Source organism: Tiliqua scincoides, chromosome 4 (assembly GCF_035046505.1).
Source record: "Tiliqua scincoides isolate rTilSci1 chromosome 4, rTilSci1.hap2, whole genome shotgun sequence".
Lineage (NCBI taxonomy): Eukaryota > Metazoa > Chordata > Lepidosauria > Squamata > Scincidae > Tiliqua > Tiliqua scincoides.
This window is the reverse complement of record NC_089824.1, coordinates 94,195,619-94,215,733: the sequence shown is the minus strand read 5'-3', so window position 1 is coordinate 94,215,733 and position 20,115 is coordinate 94,195,619. Positions and strand designations below refer to the sequence as shown.

The following is a 20,115-nucleotide window of genomic DNA, read 5'->3' as shown; positions in this document are numbered from 1 at the left end:
TGGCAGGACAGCCCAGTATGATTGGGCTTGACAATGAATGAGTGCTCCTTTAACTCATTGATTACAGTTGACCCTGATCAATTAATCAAGTACAGATTTAGTTTTTTGGTTAACCTGTTAAAACTTGTAGCATTTGCTATTCTCTACTGTGTTCATTTTATGTGTATTTATTAACATCTATGTACACTGTTATTTTGTTAACTTTTAATAAATTCTCTCCCTGAATTTTTTTTTCCTTCTTAACTTTTGCAGTTATGTCCTACAGGAATTAGTGGAGACAGAGCGAGATTATGTGCGAGATCTTGGCTACGTAGTAGAGGTATGATGCTTTAGCCCAGGGATGTCAAACATAAGGCGCAGGGGCCGGATGCAGCCCACGGAAGCTTTTTATCCAGCCCTCAGCCTCTCCGCAGCTGAGCAGTGCTGAGGAGTTACTGCTCTAAGGGCAGCCCACATGGAAACTGGCTCTCCATTATCTTGAATAATGACATCACTTCTGGCCCAGGTGGGCCGGGACCCACCAGAAATGCTCAGAGCCTGCTCGAGGCCCACCGGGCAGGTTAGGACCTACCTGAATTACTCAGAGCCTGCCCAAGACCCACTGGGTGTGTCAGAACCCACCGGTAATGCTCAGGGCCCATCCAAGACCAATCAGAAATGCTCCGGGCCTGCCCAAGACCCATCTGGTGGACCAGGACCCACCAGAATTGCTCAGGGACTGCCCGAAACTAGGACCCACCAGTAATGCCCAGGGCCAGCCCGAGACCCACCAGGTGGACTGGGACCCACCAGAAATGCTCCGGTCTGCCGAAGACCCACCGGGTGGACCAGGACCCACCGGAAATGCCCAGGGCCTGCCTGAAACCCACCAGGTTGGCTGGGACCCACCCAAACTGCCCAGGGCCTGCCTGAGACCCACCAGGAATGCCCTCAGCCCCCTGAGAGCCACCAGGTGTGCCTGGACACACCAGAAATGCTCAGGGCCCACCTAGACCCACCAGGTGGATCAGGAACCACCAGCAATGCTCAGGACCCATCCGTTACCCACCAGGTGGGTCAGGACTCACCGGAAGTGAGAATTTGTTGGGTTGCGTCTCCTGCAGGTCATGAGCATTTCATTTGGGTCCTGACCCACCTGAGGGGTTTTGTGTTGGTTCGGAGCATGAATCCGGTTCTTTCATGAATCCATTTCTCCATGAGAAATACATCCCCAAAGTATGCATTAGCAGTGCTGCTGACTAGTAAACAATTCCAGTTGCTTACTTTGCCATAAACTGGAGCAGTCAGCAAGTCATGAATGAACTGAAAACTCCAGAGATGCGGGGAAGTTTTCTTTTGGGGAGGGGGGGCATAGTGGCAGAAAGAACTCTGTTTCAGAAAAGGGAGGAAAGTGTAGGAGCAAAGGAATGGGCAATCAGTTGGTTTCCTCCAAGGCTTAACTTGGCTTTTGACGGCAGTTCCAGAGTGCTCAGCCCTAGGGAAGAATTAAAAGACAGTCTAATCCAGGGGTACCATACATAAGGCCTGGGAGCCGGATGCGGCCCATGGAAGCTTTTTATTCTGCCCTTCTTCTAAGGCAGTGATTTTTAATCTTTTTCATCTCATGGCATGCTGACAAGGTAGTAAAATTGTCAAGGCACACCATCTGTTTTTTTACAATTGACAAGGCACACCATGCTGTTGATGGGGGGCTCGCATCTACCAATGGCCCTACTAATAAATGACCCTCCCTCAAACTCCTGCAGTACACTTGCAGAGTATTCAGCACAGTGTTTGAAAATGGCTGCTCTAAGGAGTTCTAGGTGCACAGGTCCTCTCTTGCCTTGCCTGTATCCTTAGAGCAACCCGGTGGTGGGTTCAAGATCATCAAGCTTTGTGGCTGGATTTGGATTTTAACCTGTCTCTCCCCAGTCCAATGCTGACACACTAACTTTATGGCAGATGATAGATCATAATCCATTGGTAAATCACAGACCAGTTTATTTTGGGATATGTAATGCTTACAGCTTGCTGGGATTCATGGCACTTCTTAACCACTTTGGGTTCCTTTGGGGAGAAAGGTGGGATAAAAATACTGTAAATACTTACATTATGTTCTCAAGCAAGAGTGCATACCCAAGGTTGCTTAAAATTAAATTAATGGTGCCTTAACCATTATGAGATCTTTAGTACGTGTTTTGCTTTTTAAATATAAAGTACATTGTTGGACTATGGTAGCTTGAAGAGGAAAAGTTACGTGGCAAGTCTGCACCTGTCCTGGACCCATGCTCATTTTTCTTGGTAATTGATTTCAGGGTTACATGGCACTCATGAAAGAAGATGGTGTTCCTGATGACATGAAAGGGAAAGACAAAATTGTGTTTGGCAACATTCATCAAATATACGACTGGCACAGAGAGTATGTATGTTTTTATTTTAAACTTTTCTAGTTTTAATCTTGCGTAACCCACTGGAAGCAACCACTTTAAGGTCACAATCCTAACCCCTTATGTTGGTGCTTTCCAGCACTGACTTAAGGGCAATGCAACTCTGAGGTAAGGGGACAAACATTCCCTTACTTTGAGGAGGCCTCCGTGAGTGACACCCAACTGCAGGATGCAGCACATGTCCCATTGGCACCGCTATGCCAGCGCTGGAAAGCACTGACATAAGGGGTTAGGATTGCGCCCTAAGTAGTATAAAATGTTAAGCTGGAGCAAGAAGGCAACAGTCCTCAATTAGGCATGTCAAGGTGCTTTGTCAATTAAGAGCTATGTCTGTGTTTTGGGGGCTCACTCACTCACATTGGGTATAGTAACACATCAACAAGAGGAGGAGTATGCACTGAGTTGATCGTTTTCTGCTCTAATGTGTGATTATGATCACTCAGTAACCACTGAATTGTCTCAGGTCAAGGTTTCCCATTTTTTGTCCCCTTTTTTATTTTTAAAATTTGCTAAAATTCATTAGGAATCCAGCCACCTTTCTCCAGAATTGTGCAAGTTGAAGGAGAAAGGAAGTAAAGCAACAAATGTAATTTGCACCGGGTTTACTTCCAGGGGATATGTTGACTCCTTTCCATTGATATAGCCCCTTTCAATCAGAGACTGCGTGGAGTAGTGACATGCCTCAGTTGTCACAGACTTTGCTGCGTTGGGACTGCAAGCAGTGCTTTGACAATGAAAGAAATTAATTGTGCTGTAGAAGTGAAAGTCTGGTTGTGTGAAACATTTTCCGGCAAGGTTGGTATCCCTGCTCCAGGTAATGCTGTTGAAAGGGAGGATGTGGAAATGCATCTGGTTTATTTCAGTGGAAACAAATGCCTTCTGACTCTCTACCCACGTGGGCAGTGAATAGCTGATGGATTGAAAACAGCACTGGTAAAAAGCCAACCATTTTTAGTTCTGAACTGACTTAGGTATGTGTTGTTTCTGATGCCCTGTTTCCATCTGGTCACCTAATAGTGCATCCTCTGCAGCTTTGTCAAAAGTCCTCTTCCTTTGAACCATTGGATGGAGGCATTGATCCATGAGCTATTCAGTAGCAGTGCTTCTCCTAATCATGGAGAAGCCTTTGACTTAGTATCAGTGATGGAAGCAGGTCTTTGTTCATGGAAGCAGGTCTTTGATAAAAACATTGTGGCTCAAGACTGTAAACTCAAATAAAAATTTCAAATCACTTATTTCATGACTTGTCAAGCCTACTGTAGATGTGATTTCAGCATTTTGGCTCTGTCAGAACTTGGAGCACAATGCTGGCCTAGCTGTCTCTATATTTGGGGTGTCTGAAGATAAGAATAACTGTCTAGCAGAATATTCACACCATCACAAGGCATTCTAGAGTAGATAGAGGCATCTGTGTAGGATCTGTGCCTGGAAGAACGATATGACTCAGGGCCCCAAATGGCCATCTGTCTCTTCCCACTCTTTGATATATCTGGTAGTTAATACTTAACAGATTTTGGGTTAGATCCAGTTACTTATCTTTCAGTTCAGGGCCTTGTAACATGAGCCATGATCTAAGTTAGAATTTCCCTTTCCTTCACATGTTAAAGATAATTTTTCAATTTCCTTTTGTTCGATTGTAGAAGGCCATCAGCTCACAGTGTGCTAGTCTGCACATAAACTTGTATCCTACATTTTGTGCAACACTGGTCAGTTGCCAGAAGCTCCTTCCATGGACAGAAAAGCTTCCAATGATAAAGCAGCACACTGCAAAACCTTGATACTGGTTCTTTGCTTTTGGGATGTGGAGAATGTAGAATATCTGCTAGCTGCTGTTTGGTTCAGAGGAATCCCATGTAACCATATACTTCTTTACACAGAAAATTACTGTTGCTGCTTTTTTCCTAGAAAACCAAAACACTCCATGTGGCCTTCTCATAGGTTCCGGGTAGGCCCAGCTACACGGCATGGCTAGGCTCAGCCACACAGTGAAACCAAGCAGTTACTTGGTGCAGTGGCATTTTAAAAGGAACTAATGAAGCAGCATGCAATGTGAGAATTACATGCCAGAATTTCTTGTAATATTTATTTTTCACACTTTTATACCACCCTTTCTCCAAGGGGCTCAGGGTGGTATACATGGTACTTCCCTCATTTTGTCCCTCATAACAACCCTGTGAGGTGGGTGAGACTGAGAGAGAGTGACTGGCCCGAGGTCACCCATGAAGCTTCATGACTGAGTGAGGATTTGAACCTGGCTCTTCCAGGTCTAAGTCCAACTCCCAAACCACTACACCATCCTAGCTCTCACTGAGGCTCATTGAATTCATATCACTGAGAATGCCTGCCAGGTTGGAGAGTAACCCAAGAATTGGGTAGTTCAGCTTTTTGGGATGACAGTGTGTCGTCTTTGAGCACTGCATAGGCTTTTACGGGTGTAGATTTCAAAAAGTGGAAACCACTCATTCAACCAGTGCAATCAAACTGTTATGAATGTGTCGTCTGCTGTTATAATCGGGCAGAAAAACATTAACATACTTTTTTGTTCTGTTCAGTTTCTTTTTAGGAGAATTAGAGAAGTGCCTTGAGGATCCAGAAAAATTAGGCTCTCTTTTTGTTAAACATGTAAGTGTGAGCATCTTCACTGCTGTCTTTGTGGAAGGTATTTTGTTCTGGATGTTTGTTACCCCTGCAACCCCTCCCACCTGCTCTCTTCTGTGATTAAAAGGTGTTATGCCAATTTGCATTTTGGCATAAACTGATTCATTTATTTTCCTTTTAAGTCAGAGTGGTGGGGCATAGTAGTCCTGGGAGAGGGATGGAGTAACTACCCAATCTTCTTCTCACTATAAGCCCCACCATGGGAGTGTTTCATATACAAAATAATCCTTTGGGGGGTCAGAAACTGCCTGTTAGGAATGAAGAAGACTGCTGGACTGCAGCATAAGAACAGCTCTGCTGGATCAGGCCCAGGGCCTATCTAGTCCAGCTTCCCTATATTCTCACAGCAGCCCACCAAATGCCTCAGAGAGCACGCCAGACCACAAGATACTTGCATCTCGTTGCCACTCCCCAATATCTGGCATTCTATTTACCCTTGAACCCCCCAATGAAGATACCAGACTGCAGTTGGGTTTAACTTGGGCCTCTTTATTAAACACAGGTGACCAATTTTTAAAGCATGAAACCTACTTAACACACCTTCCCTCCCTTGCCAGTCGGAAGTAGTTGAAAAAACTCATCCAATGTGGATGACAGAAAAAAAAATTCCTACTCAGTCCTCATGATGAGCAACCTGCTAGTCTCACACTATACATACCCATCATAGCATGTCACCTGTGGTGGAGTTCTCCAGAAATCTGTCCAATTCCCTTTTAAAGGCATCTAGGCCAGGCGCCATCACAACATTCTGCAGCAAGGAGTCCTATAGACTAAATACATGCTGGATAAAAAAATAGTTTCTTCTGTCTGTCTTAACTCTCCTGTCACTCATTTTCAGCTGATGTCCCCTAGTCATGTCAGAGGGAATAGAGCAGCTCTCTATCCACTCTGTTCATCCCCTGCAAAATTTTAGGTGTCTCAATCATGTCCCCCCCTCAGGCGCTTCTTTTCTAGACTGGAGAACCTCAAACACTTAGTCTTTCCTCATAAGGGAGGTGCACCAGCCCAGTAATCTTTTTGGTTGCTCTCTTCTGCACCTTTTCTAGTTCCGCTGTGTCCATTTTTAAGATGTGGTGACCTGAACTAAACACAATACTCCAGATGTGGTCATACCATCAATTAGTACAATGGCATTATAATATTAGCTGTTTTATTCTCAATCGCCTTTTTAAAAATTACCCGTATCATGTAATTGGCCTTCTTTACCACCACCACACATTGGGTTGACACTTTCATTGAGTTATCTCAATGTCACAGACAGCTCAGAACCCATTAGCCTATGTATGATTTTTTTGTCCCAATATGCATTACTTCACATTTATTTACATTGAATGCATCTGCCATTTTGCTGCCTAATCTCCCAGTTTGGAGAGCTCTTCACAATCTCTTCTGGTCTTAACCACCTGGAAAAGTTTAGTGTTATCTGCAAACTTAACCACCTCACTGCTTATTTCTTTCTCCAGGTCATTTATGAACAAATTGAAAAGCACTGGTCCAGGGGCACATGCTCTTCACCTCTCTCCATTGTGAAAATTGCTCATTGACACCCATTCTTTGTTTCCTGGTCCTCAATCAGTTCCTAATCCATGAGCAGACCTGCCCTCTAATTCCCTGACTGTAGAGTTTTCTCAGCAGCCTGTGGTGAGGGACCGTGTCAAACACCTTCTGAAAATCCAGATATATAATATCCACAGGTTCTCCCACATGCACATACCTGCTGACCTTTTCAAAGAATTCTAAAAGTTTTGTGAGGCAAAATGTACCCTTGCAGAAACCGTGGTCATTCTCCCTCCCCAAGGTTTGTTCTGTGAGATTTTATCTTTAATGAGTCTTTCTGACATCTTACCTGGAACAGATGTTAGGCTGACTGGCTGTAGTTTTCCAGGTCCTCCTTCCTTTTTTAAAGATTTGTGTGACATTTGCTATCTTCCAATCCTCTGGCATCTACTCTTTTAATCTCTATCAGACTTAATTCCTTAGTCAGGAGGGGTGTTCAGGTAGTGGTATCTGTCCGAGGTCTTCTACCATGAAGACAGATGCAAAGAACTCATTTAATTTCCCTGCCATCTCCCAGTCCCCTCTTATCTCTCCTTTCCCTCCCTCACCATCTAGTGGGCCAACCACCTCTCTAGCAGGTTTCCTATTTCTAACATACTTGAAGAAGCTATTATTCCCTTTATGTTACAGGCCATGCATTCCTCAAAGTCTTTGTTGGCCTCCAATATCACCTTCTTACATTTTTTACCAGAGTTTGTGTTCCTTCTTATTCTCCTCTTTAGAGCAAGACTTCCATGTATGGAAGAAAGCTTCCTTGCCTTTTACACCTTCTCTAACTTTACTCATTAGCCATGCCAGCACCCTCTTGGATTTAGTCAAGCCCTTCTTTCTTTGCAGTACACACTTCCATTGGGTGTCCGTCGTTGTTTTAAACAGCCTCCATGCACTCTGGAGAGATTGGACTCTTTTTCTTTCCCTTTCAACTTCTTTCTAACTAGCCTCCTCATTTGAGGGAACCCTTCCAGTCAGGGATTTTTGTGTCAGATTTGCTTGGCACTCTTCCCCTGACGTGCATGGCAAAACAGATAGCCGCATGGTCACTGTTCCCCAACAGCTCAGTAACATTCACATTCCTAACCAGGTACTGAGCACGATATTAAATCCAGAGTTACCTGTCCTCTGGTGGACTCCATAACTAGTTGCTCTAAGGCACAGACATTTAGCATGTCAAGAAATCCGATCTCTCTTTCATGACCAGAACATGAATTTACCCAGTCAGTATGAGGATGATTGAAGTCCCCCATGATTGTGATCCTATCCCTCTTTGATCCCTCCCTGATTTGTTTCCTCATTTCGAGGTCCCCTTTAGGTTTTTGGTCCGAAGGACGATAACACACTCCCACTATTACACTGCTCCTTGGGCCTGGTAGTTAACCCACAGTGATTCTGTGGCCATCCCATTTCCAACAAATCCCTCCCTGTCCCTCCTGTAGAGTTTATAGCCTGGGATTGTGGTATCCCACTGGTTCTCTGCACTCCATCGGGTTTCCATTATGCCCACTATATCAATGTTTTCCCTAGCCAGCAAACATTCTAGTTCTCCTCTCTTTGCTCCGAGACTTCAGGCATTTGCATAAAAGCACTGTATACGGCAGTGGTTCTTAAACTTTGAGGGAGCTTTACTCCCTCAGTAAGTCTTTGCAGGGGAGGGGCTAGGGCAGGGAAGTGACCCCAGGATTGTGTCCCTAAGGGGAGGGGGGTGCTTTTACTTACTTGAGTTCCAGTGCAGGCTGCAGGAGGTGCGGGAAGCCCAACACAGCCCTGTGCAGGGCTCCCCAAGGCTTGGAATCATGAAACAGAGCGATTGCAAAACACTTCCTGTTTGCAGGAAGTCCATTGCGATCGCTCTGTTTCAAGATTTCAAGCCTCAGGGAGTCCTGCAGAAGACTGTGCTGGGCTCCCTGCCCTTCCTGCAGCCCGCACTGGGACTCAAGTAAGTAAAAGCACCCCCCCTTAGGGACACAATCCTGGGGATCGCTTCCCTGCCTCTCCTCTTCACCCACCCCTTAGAGGGATGGAGTAAGCATTACATGAACTAGTGGGTCGCGACCCACCAGTTGGAGAACCACTGGTATACGGGGTTCCCCAAGTCAAAGTATATTGTGAGCTAAGAACAGAAAAGCTTGGAGAAATTGTGGGTGCAGCCACATCACTTCCCATGCTGATGGTAACTGGAAAAGCTGCTGCTACAGATCTCATTATTGGCTGAATCCTTGTACAGCCCATTGCACACTTTTATTTCTCCAAGCAATTGTGAACCCTTATTTGTGCAGAACAGGCTAGATGGCACATGTGGAGAAGGAAATGACTTCCCTGAACCAGCCCTTGCGAAGTAGTTTCCACGTTCACGATCTGATCTGTGTTTTTCTAGTCGATGTTTTGTCTTAAATTTTCTTGAAATACAATATTTTTGTTCTTTTCCCTCATCACAGGAGAGAAGATTGCACATGTACATAGTTTATTGCCAAAACAAGCCAAAGTCTGAGCATATTGTCTCAGAATACATTGATACATTTTTTGAGGTAAGTGTCAAAGTAGAAACTGTGTGTGTATTTTCTAAGTAGGTAGGGGGATGTCCCTAGTCTCTTCCAATCTCGTTTGTTCTTGACTATCTCATTCTCTGATATATTACACCTCTTGGGATCTAGGACTGAGATTTGTTGAATAAAAGAACCTTCCTCTCATAAACTCTATTTCATACTTCAACTCAGAGGTAGAGTATGACATAGTTAACTTTGTAATTTTGCTGTGTAATAAGTGAGATTTATCAGAAAGCAAGAAGACATTATTGAATGAATGAATGAATGAATGAATGAATGAATGAATAGTAGCATATTGATTAAAATCACCAGCTGCTTTTGCGCACAAATCCAAAGAGGTTCCAAAAGAGGAAAGAAGCAATATAGAGAAATTAAGAAAATTGATATTATCGGTAGGAGAATTTTATTCACCCATTTCCTGTGTCTAGAACTCTGTTTACAGTCCAGACGTGTCAGCTTAAAGTTGTGGGCACTATAAGCAGGTGGGATTCCTTGATTTGCAGTTACACCTCACTTTGTGTTAATTGGGCAACAAGAGCTATTTCTAAACTACTTTTAACCCAAAGCCTATCAGAAGAAGATGATATGTTTTTATGACCCAAAACAAACAGCCAGTCCCAGATGCTTAAATACAGATGGCTAGATGTGACTTGTCCATCTCCCGAAATGGGTCCCCACTTGCCCATCAAAAAATCATTCTGAAGTTTCCAGACTTGGGGTACAGAGTACATCTAGCTATCCATAACTAAGTAATGATGTGTTTATTAGTGGGTCAGTGACATGTGGGTTAACTTTAAATAAGGTTGAATTTGAGTCAAGCTTCACATTGTCATCCCATCATAATTGATATGAGAGGATGAACTAGTAGCATTAAGGAATAAATTCTGAATCAGTCTTTGGAGTTTGTATAGAATAAGTCACGAAAGAATTGAACCCCTCCAGGTTTATATGTAAGCCTTTACAAAAATGGAAACTTTTTTTTTTTGCAATACATCGTTTCCAAATACATGGAATGCTACATATAAAGGAATGAATGACAAAATTTGAAGGAGAATTTGTGCCCAGAATACAGAATTAAAGCAGTACTTGTATCAACAGATCAAGGCTAGTCTCCTTGACAATCTCTCTCAAAATAAAGATCTCTGGCACCTGCTCTGAACTTTATTTTACACCTGCTAGGACCTGAAGCAGCGTTTGGGTCACAGACTTCAGCTCACAGACTTGCTGATAAAACCAGTGCAAAGAATTATGAAATACCAGTTGTTACTAAAGGTAAGGCATGCAGGACATGATCTGTTGGCTTTATATTAATTACTCCTAAGCATTGGGATTCATTAGACTATCTTATCAGTATCTCCTATTTTAGTTTGCTGCTTATTGTTGTCATTATGCTTTTTCATTTAGAAAAAAACACTTGAAATGACCCAGGTGCTGAACAAAAAGAGCCTGTCTACAGGCTTATATAAAAAAAAGAGAGAAAGAACACAAGGTGGAGTTGGAGAGAGGCTATAGAGTCAAAAAGGAAAACTATCAGGGTGATGCTAAAACAGCAGCATCCTTGGATTGGGGGTGGGCAATTGTGGGGCATCAGAAGCCCCTGGAAAAGGGAAAGAGACCAAGAATCTCAGATAGGTGAGATGGAGACCTTGATATGAAAGGCACTCACACATCACGGTACGAAAAGAGTTGAAAATAAAAGGTAAGGCAAACCTGTATAATAGTTAACCAAGTTCTATGAAAAGAGTCAGTGAATTCAAGTAGAATACTAAGAAGGAAATGCAAGAGGGAAAATTTACTAAAAGAGATTTTAGTAAATAAAGTGAGAAATTTTGGAGGCTAGCTGAACACCTGAAGGAGAAAGTTTCCATGCACAAGGGGCTGAGAGAGAGAGTGCTCAGGATCTGAAATAGCACAAGTGAGTGGTGGTTTAGTAAACTAGAAAAATAGCTAGGAAGATAAAAGGGATAACTATAAAGAGACATAAATTACAAAGTTAAAATTCATAGAGTAAACTGATGAAGAGAAACACATCGAAGTGTACAAAGGTGTACTGCCCCTGTAGCATAACATAGCGCACAGCATGGGCGCCATTGAGGGCAAGAGCATTCGCCCTTTGGCACCTGGTCAGGTGAAATCACCCAGCTGGCTATTGAGCGTGCTGATGACATCATGACACTGAGGGCACAATCCTAACCCCTTATGTCAGTGCTTCCCAGCACTGGCATAGCGTTGCCAATGGGACATGTGCTGCATCCTGCAGTTGGGTGTCACTCACGGAGGCCTCCTCAAAGTAAGGGAATGTTTGTTCCCTTACCTCAGAGCTGCATTGCCCTTATGTCAGTGCTGGAAAGCACTGACATAAGGGGTTAGAATTGCGCCCTGAGTGGCGTCATGACATCGGGTGTTGCCCTGGGTGCCAGAAGCCCTTGGTACGCCTCTGGAAGTGTAACATGATTACACTATATGGGAAGAAATATGAAGCGAGCAAAACTGTCGAACAGAGTTTATAAATTTGTGTTAACAGATGGAACAACTAATAACATAAATGAAACATTTCAGTAATCAACAGGAGATACACTGGAAATTTTGAAGAATGTTTTTAGCAGAATCAGAAGAAATGAGGTCAAATTTTAAAGGGACAGAACAAAGATGGCACCAAATTTCTTAATTGGCTGGAAATTGAATGGTGGTGTTGCTGGTTGAGAGATGATATTGCTGAGTGAGAGGAAAAAGGATTATGGATTTAGGGAGAAATAGAATATATCATGTCATCATTCTTTTTCTGAATGTACCTATGCCGTTCTTTACTGCTGTTTCACCACTTTGTATCCACTAAGGTCATTTTTACGAGTGTGTTACAGGGAATTGTGAACATCAGGGTGCTAAGACTGAACTGAAAGTGTAGATTTCCTTCTGACTGTAGGGGTTTCTGAGAAAATGGAGACCTGTTCCGGTGAGGAAGGCTTAGTGGATTTACCTCCATGACAGAAGCAGGGAGAGATGAAGCAAAACCATGCATAGCAGCCAAAGAACAGTCAAAATGCAGAAAAAATTGGATCTTTTCAGCTAATTAGGCATTTCATTTCTCTTGTGTTATTCATCAGGGCTTCATGGAAGTTCCATAATGGAATAGCAGAAAAATGCACATGTTATGACCATCAACCATGCTCTGAAAAAATGTACTGTTCATTTTCCCACGTTTCTGTTTGAATGGAACCTGTCACTTCATCGTTCCTGCTTTTTCTTTACAGGACTTCCTGAAATACTCCAAAAAAGCTAACCTTGATACAACAGAATTAGAGGTACTTGGAAATACTGCTTTTGGGGGATGGGAAAGAATTACCAGTATAGTACCAAGATAACAGTTATAACAGTAATATTGTATTGCACTCTTGTAGTATTATGACTATACTATTATTGTACTACTGTTTTTCACCGTTATCTTTTTATATATGGATGATACAGGGTTGTGTTGCTGGAATTATTTTCTCAATAATGACTGGATAAGTGGTATTTTCCAGAGTTTACAGGTACCACAAAGTTGTTTATCATCCTTCCAGGCTAGTAGAAGGCACACAGCATAGCAAAGGTTGATTGAAGATGGCCTCTAGGGCAGTGTTTCTCAAACTTCCTGGGAGATTTACTCCCGGGGTAAGTCTTGGCGGGGGCAGAGGCAGCAAAGCGATCCCCAGGATCATGCCCCTGTGGGGGGGGCTATTTTTCAACTAACCTTACATGCTCCCAGGGTCAGGGGGTGTGGGGGAGCCCTGTGGAGCACTTGCAGGGTTCCCCATGGCTTCTAAACAGTGAAAGTTCCAAGTGCAATTAAACCGGAAGTGGAATTTCCGGTTTCATTGCACTTGGAACTTTCACTGTTTCCCTTAAAGGGAAAGGGGCATCGTTACAGGAACTGGTGGGTCATGACCCACCAGTTTGAGAATCACTGCTCTAGGGGATATTTTATTCCTCCTTTTAACTTTGCTGAGATATCTTCTGCCTCAGCATGAGGGACTGGTGGTGATTTCTGCCATCAGGCCTCATGGGGCAGCAACACACTTAACAGAGCAAAATTAAACCACTTTTTTCCCCTAATGATATCATCAGTAAGAAATACATATACTTAATACAAATTACTAAGGAGAAACTTGCAGCTAGGCACCTATCGAGAGACTGTGCTCCTGAGAGACTTTTGCTCCATTGTGGCACTTAGTGCTTCAGAGTTTGCTGTTTTGACATCTGCATGAAAAACTGCTGGGAGATGTCATTCAGGAATGTCAGGTGAGACACTACTGGCATACTGATAACACAAATTTGCTGCTCCTTTTTATTTGATTCAACAGAAGTGGAGAAAGTTCTGTGCAGGTGATATTTATCCATTCCTTGACAGAGTTTTGCACTTTTCCTTAAGGAGTAGGGTTGCAGCAAGCTGTTGAATCTGACCCTGATTTTAGATGTCCCAGTGGCATCTGTAGTTATCACAGAGGGCTTGCTGTTTTAAGACACCTTGTTTGAAAGACTGCAAGAAGGGGGAAGCTGTTCCCCAGAAGTAGTTCCTAGTTGGATTTTGATAAACAGCCTCTCTCTTACAAAACCCATCTTGTAGAGTAGCACCTTAGAGGAGTCTGCAGGTGACAATTTATGAGTATTTAACTAACTATTCTAATCTCTCTCTCTCTCCTTTGATTCAACAGAGAGCCGTAGAGGTGATGTGTATAGTACCAAAACGGTGCAACGACATGATGAATGTTGGTCGTTTACAAGGATTTGATGTAAGTCATTTTTCTCTGGGTTTCTATTCATGGTCTTTTCCCTTCTTGATATCATGACCTGCTTCAGCTCCAGGATTCCGACTGAAGCCCATCTCCTCCTTCCTCATGCACATCACAGCAGGTCTCAGAGAAGCAAAAGAGACAAAAAAAATGGTGCAAATGATATTTGAGATTTATAGCAAAATGTATATATTTCACTATGCTTGATTCATTTTATGCATCTACTTTCTGATTCGGCGCTGGTAGTAGAATGCCTTGCCAGTTAAAAAAAAAAAATATGAGGCCCTCAGGAACACAATCATAAAATGCTTGGTATAAAAAGTGTAAGTGTGCATTGGGGGGGGGAGGATAAATGTGCACCTTTGAAAGTCTGTCTCTTTTGTTGCTGTTTTGGGTGTTGAACCTTTTCATTCGCAGAGCATAGAGGAGCAGTCTGCCCTTGCTATGTCCCCTGACCCAAGAGCATAATGATAGCCGAAGGACAGGGCGTAAAGTCAGCAGTTTGCCCAGGACCTCCCTTGTGCAGACCGTACCCAATCATGGTTCTTATTTCCCTTCACCACCATCACCCTGCCTTCGTAGAACACCTGTTCTAATCTGACATATAAATTGGATATTCTGTTCATTTGAACAAGGGCCTGTGTGGAGCCAGATTCACATAATGGTTGGATAGCAATGGCTCAGAGGAGGCCAACATGTGTGACAGTCAGTGTGCATATAGAAGGTGTGGGATTTGAGGTGAGCCACATTCCATATCTCCATTGCTTGCAGATTTGTGAATGTCTTCATAGGTCTGCTGTGTGTGTCGTTTTCAGATGCCCCAGAAGAAGTGAGGACAAAATCAAAGATCACATGTTTCTCTTTTGGGAAATTCCATGGTGGTTGTATTAAAATCTGTGTTCATTCCAGGGAGGCTTTTTGCTTTTAATTTTTTTCCCCCAAGGAACATATGTCCCTTTGATTTCCATCCCCTTTCTTCTCAAACCTATGATGTGTCTACGATAAAGTAGGAAAGATCTGTGAAAGAATGTAGGTGCAATTGAAATGTAAAGATATGGAATCTAAATGTTTTGCTTACTATTCTTTTCTTTGGTAGCGTAATTTCTTGCTCCATTTGATGAACTGGAAGTTTCTTTTAATTTGTTTTGGCTTCTCTTTTTAGGGTAAAATTGTTGCCCAGGGTAAGTTGTTGCTGCAAGATACATTCATGGTTACAGACCAGGATACAGGACTCTTGCCGCGTTGCAAAGAGAGGCGGGTCTTCCTGTTTGAACAAATTGTCATATTCAGTGAACCTCTGGATAAAAAGAGAGGCTTCTCGACACCTGGATTCTTATTTAAAAACAGTATCAAGGCAAGTCTTCTGTGTATGACTTTTGTTTGTGCAACTTTGGGGCTATTTACTCCATTTTGATCCTGATGCATAGCCCAGCAGTCTTTGGGCTAAAGAGAGTCTAGTAGGCGTAGGCTTCATGCTTTCTTTCTGAGTGCTTTTGTACCTGAAGCTGCTATTCAGAATGATTCACTGTTATTTTGTTAAACTTGGAAGGTGTGATGTGTGCATTTTTCTGCTGGATGGACTCAACTATTCACTGCCCAGTTTGAATGCTAGCCTTTTGCCAGTCCTGTTCGCAGCATTTATTAATTCATATGTTGAATTACTTCCCAAGTTTCATTTCTGGATTCTTTGTGCATTCCAGATTCTGTGTTGTATTTCCTAGTGCCAAAAATTAATTGTACTGAGTGTTATTTTTTCCTTTATCAACAAAATAATCTCTAATGGAATTATATCACACTTGTATTCCATCCTTCCTATGTGCTGCTTAAAGCAGCATCTCATTCTCTCACCTCCTCTGTGAGGGCTATTGATCTGAAAGAAAAGTTATTTGGACTAGGCTTTCAACATCCATACCCAGCACACTAGCTACTCCAACACACTTAAAACAAAACTACTATATGTTTCAGTTACAGACAAATTAACAATTGTAAGGGATCTGCTATTAATGCTGTCCTGACATGGCATCAGTAAGGCTGTTTGTAATTGGCTTGATGGTGTTTTGTGTTGCTTGGTAATCTCCTTCCTTTATAGGTACTAAAAAATTTACCGTAATCAAATATTAGTGCCAGTTTCCCATAGCTGTATTCTATTACTGCAGTGACCTATGAAATAAAGAAACTGCATCTAATGTTCCCATATAAATATCAGCCCAGTTTCATGTCACCCAGCATGGCAGAATACAGCCACTCCATCTAGGAAATACATGAAACCAATGGCACAAGCAGATAATTGAGAATAAAATGTGTTGATTCATTAAATAAAACTGCTCACTATATTTAGAACATAAGAACATAAGAACATAAGAACAGCCCCACTGGATCAGGCCATAGGCCCATCTAGTCCAGCTTCCTGTATCTCACAGCGGCCTACCAAATGCCCCAGGGAGCACACCAGATAACAAGAGACCTCATCCTGGTGCTCTCCCCTACATCTGGCATTCTGACTTAACCCATTCCTAAAATCAGGAGGTTGCGCATACACATCATGGCTTGTACCCCATAATGGATTTTTCCTCCAGAAACTCGTCCAATCCCCTTTTAAAGGCGTCTAGGCTAGACGCCAGCACCACATCCTGTGGCAAGGAGTTCCACAGACTGACCACGCGCTGAGTAAAGAAATATTTTCTTTTGTCTGTCCTAACCCGCCCAACACTCAATTTTAGTGGATGTCCCCTGGTTCTGGTATTATGTGAGAGTGTAAAGAGCATCTCCCTATCCACTCTGTCCATCCCCTGCATAATTTTGTATGTCTCAATCATGTCCCCCCTCAAGCGTCTCTTTTCTAGGCTGAAGAGGCCCAAACGCCGTAGCCTTTCCTCATAAGGAAGGTGCCCCAGCCCCGTAATCATCTTAGTCGCTCTCTTTTGCACCTTTTCCATTTCCACTATGTCTTTTTTGAGATGCGGCGACCAGAACTGGACACAATACTCCAGGTGTGGCCTTACCATCGATTTGTACAACGGCATTATAATACTAACCGTTTTGTTCTCAATACCCTTCCTAATGATCCCAAGCATAGAATTGGCCTTCTTCACTGCCGCCGCACATTGGGTCGACACTTTCATCGACCTGTCCACCACCACCCCAAGATCTCTCTCCTGATCTGTCACAGACAGCTCAGAACCCATCAGCCTATATCTAAAGTTTTGATTTTTTTGCCCCAATGTGCATGACTTTACACTTACTGACATTGAAGCGCATCTGCCATTTTGCTGCCCATTCTGCCAGTCTGGAGAGATCCTTCTGGAGCTCCTCACAATCACTTCTGGTCTTCACCACTCGGAAAAGTTTGGTGTCGTCTGCAAACTTAGCCACTTCACTGCTCAACCCTGTCTCCAGGTCATTTATGAAGAGGTTGAAAAGCACCGGTCCCAGGACAGATCCTTGGGGCACACCGCTTTTCACCTCTCTCCACTGTGAAAATTGCCCATTGACACCCACTCTCTGCTTCCTGGCCTCCAACCAGTTCTCAATCCACGAGAGGACCTGTCCTCTAATTCCCTGACTGTGGAGTTTTTTCAGTAGCCTTTGGTGAGGGACCGTGTCAAACGCCTTCTGAAAGTCCAGATATATAATGTCCACGGGTTCTCCAGCATCCACATGCCTGTTGACCTTTTCAAAGAATTCTATAAGGTTCGTGAGGCAAGACTTACCCTTACAGAAGCCATGCTGACTCTCCCTCAGCAAGGCCTGTTCGTCTATGTGTTTTGAGATCCTATCTTTGATGAGGCATTCCACCATCTTACCCGGTATAGATGTTAGGCTGACCGGCCTATAGTTTCCCGGGTCCCCCCTCTTTCCCTTTTTAAAAATAGGCGTGACATTTGCTATCCTCCAATCTTCTGGTACCGTGGCCGTTTTGAGGGACAAGTTGCATACCTTAGTCAAGAGATCTGCAACTTCATTCTTCAATTCCTTAATAACCCTTGGGTGTATGCCATCAGGGCCCGGTGACTTATTGATCTTTAATTTATCAATCAGGTCTGAAACATCTTCTCTTTTAACCTCTATCTGACTTAACTCCTCGGTTAGGAGGGGCCGTTCGGGCAGCGGTATCTGCCCGAGGTCTTCTGCCGTGAAGACAGATGCAAAGAACTCATTTAATTTCTCTGCCATCTCTAAGTCTCCTTTTATCTCCCCTTTCCCTCCCTCACCATCCAGAGGGCCAACCGCTTCTCTGGCGGGTTTCCTGCTTCTAACATATTTGAAGAAGCTTTTATTATTCCCCTTAATGTTGCTGGCCATGCGTTCCTCATAGTCTCGCTTGGCCTCCCCTATCACCTTCTTACATTTCTTTTGCCACAGTTTATGTTCCTTTTTATTCTCCTCATTAGGGCAAGACTTCCATTTACGGAAGGAAGCTTCCTTGCCCTTCACAGCCTCTCTAACTTGGCTGGTTAGCCATGCGGGCACTCTCCTGGATTTAGTGGAACCCTTCTTTCTTTGCGGTATACACCTCTGCTGGGCCTCTATTACTGTTGTTTTAAGCAGCCTCCATGCACTCTGGAGAGACTGGACTCTTTTTACCCTCCCTTTCAACCTCCTTCTAACCAGCCTCCTCATTTGAGGGAAGTCCGCCCGTCGGAAGTCAAGGGTTTTTGTTAGAGATTTGCCTGGTATTCTTCCCCCAACGTGCACGTCAAAACGGATCGCAGCATGATCACTGTTCCCCAATGGCTCAGTAACGTTTACATCTCTAACCAGGTCCTGCGTACCGCACAAAATTAAATCCAGAGTCACCAGTCCTCTGGTGGGCTCCGTGACTAGCTGATCTAAGCCACAGTCATTTAGCACGTCAAGAAATCCAGTTTCCTTATCGTGACCAGAACACAAATTGACCCAGTCAATATGAGGATAATTGAAGTCCCCCATGATTACAACCCTGTCCTTCCTTGTCACCTCCCTGATCTGTTTCCTCATTTCAAGGTCCCCATCAGATTTCTGGTCTGGAGGACGATAGCACACCCCCAGTATTACATCACTGCACAAGCCTGGTAATTTAACCCACAGAGATTCTACGGTGGAGTCGGACCCACCTTCAATCTCTACTTTGCTGGATTCTATCCCTTCCTTAACATAAAGGGCCACCCCACCTCCAACACGCCCCTGCCTGTCCCTCCTGTAGAGTTTATAGCCCGGGATTGCGGTATCCCACTGATTCTCCGCATTCCACCAGGTTTCCGTTATGCCCACTATGTCAATATTTTCCCTTGTCACCAGACATTCCAGTTCTCCCACCTTTGCTCGTAGACTTCGGGCATTCGCATAAAAGCATTTATACACGGAATGCCCCAGGATGGGCTGCTTATTCGCTCCTTTGTCCCCGCATCCTCTCATTTTGCCAAACCGTCTATCACATCCCATCTCCCTACCTTTCCCAATTTCTTCTCCTACCCTGCCTTTGTCTTGTTCTCTAACCTCCCCATCCTCATCCCATAGGGATGAGGAGTCCCGAACCGGATGCCCCTCGGCTCCTGTCGGCCTTCCCCCAGGGATCAGTTTAAAAGCTGCTCTGCCACCTTTTTAATGTTATGCGCCAGCAGTCTGGTTCCATTCTGGTTCAAATGGAGCCCGTCCCTCTTGTACAGGCCCCGCTTGTCCCAAAACGTTCCCCAGTGCCTAACGAATCTAAACCCCTCCTCCCTACACCACCGTCTCATCCACGCATTGAGACCCCTGATCTCCGCCTGCCTAGCTGGCCCTGCGCGTGGAACAGGTAGCACTTCAGAGAACGCTACCTTTGAGGTCCTGGCTTTCAGCTTCCTGCCTAAAAGCCTAAATTTGGCCTCCAGGACCTCCCAGCTACACTTGCCCACGTCGTTGGTGCCGACATGCACCACAGCCGCTACCTCTCCCCCAGCACTGTCTACTAGCCTGTCTAGACGAGAAGTGATGTCCGCAACCTTCGCACCAGGCAGGCAAGTCACCATGCGGTCCTCACATCCGTCGCAAACCCCCCTCTCTATGTTTCTAATAATCGATATTTAGGTTTTTATTATTATTTAAGTATTTTTGATCAGGTGTCAAAGTGGATGGAGTAAATTCTCTCCATTCCTCATCACCTTGAGCCACACTGTAAATAGCCATTCACTTGGTGGTTTAAGATGA

The 20,115-nt window shown here is 43.9% G+C and overlaps 1 protein-coding gene across 4 annotated transcripts in view; it reads left to right on the top strand.

Annotated features, from left to right (window-relative positions):
- TRIO (trio Rho guanine nucleotide exchange factor) overlaps positions 1 to 20,115 on the top strand; it is a 272,849-nt gene that overhangs the window by 231,566 nt on the left and 21,168 nt on the right. For all 4 annotated transcript variants that reach the window (XM_066626080.1, XM_066626079.1, XM_066626081.1 and 1 more), the window contains 8 exons: positions 253 to 319; positions 2,295 to 2,398; positions 4,979 to 5,048; positions 9,074 to 9,163; positions 10,361 to 10,453; positions 12,433 to 12,483; positions 13,873 to 13,950; positions 15,113 to 15,304. In XM_066626080.1, the coding sequence (XP_066482177.1) occupies positions 253 to 319; positions 2,295 to 2,398; positions 4,979 to 5,048; positions 9,074 to 9,163; positions 10,361 to 10,453; positions 12,433 to 12,483; positions 13,873 to 13,950; positions 15,113 to 15,304 (745 nt within the window). The remainder of the gene's footprint in view (positions 1 to 252; positions 320 to 2,294; positions 2,399 to 4,978; positions 5,049 to 9,073; positions 9,164 to 10,360; positions 10,454 to 12,432; positions 12,484 to 13,872; positions 13,951 to 15,112; positions 15,305 to 20,115) is intronic.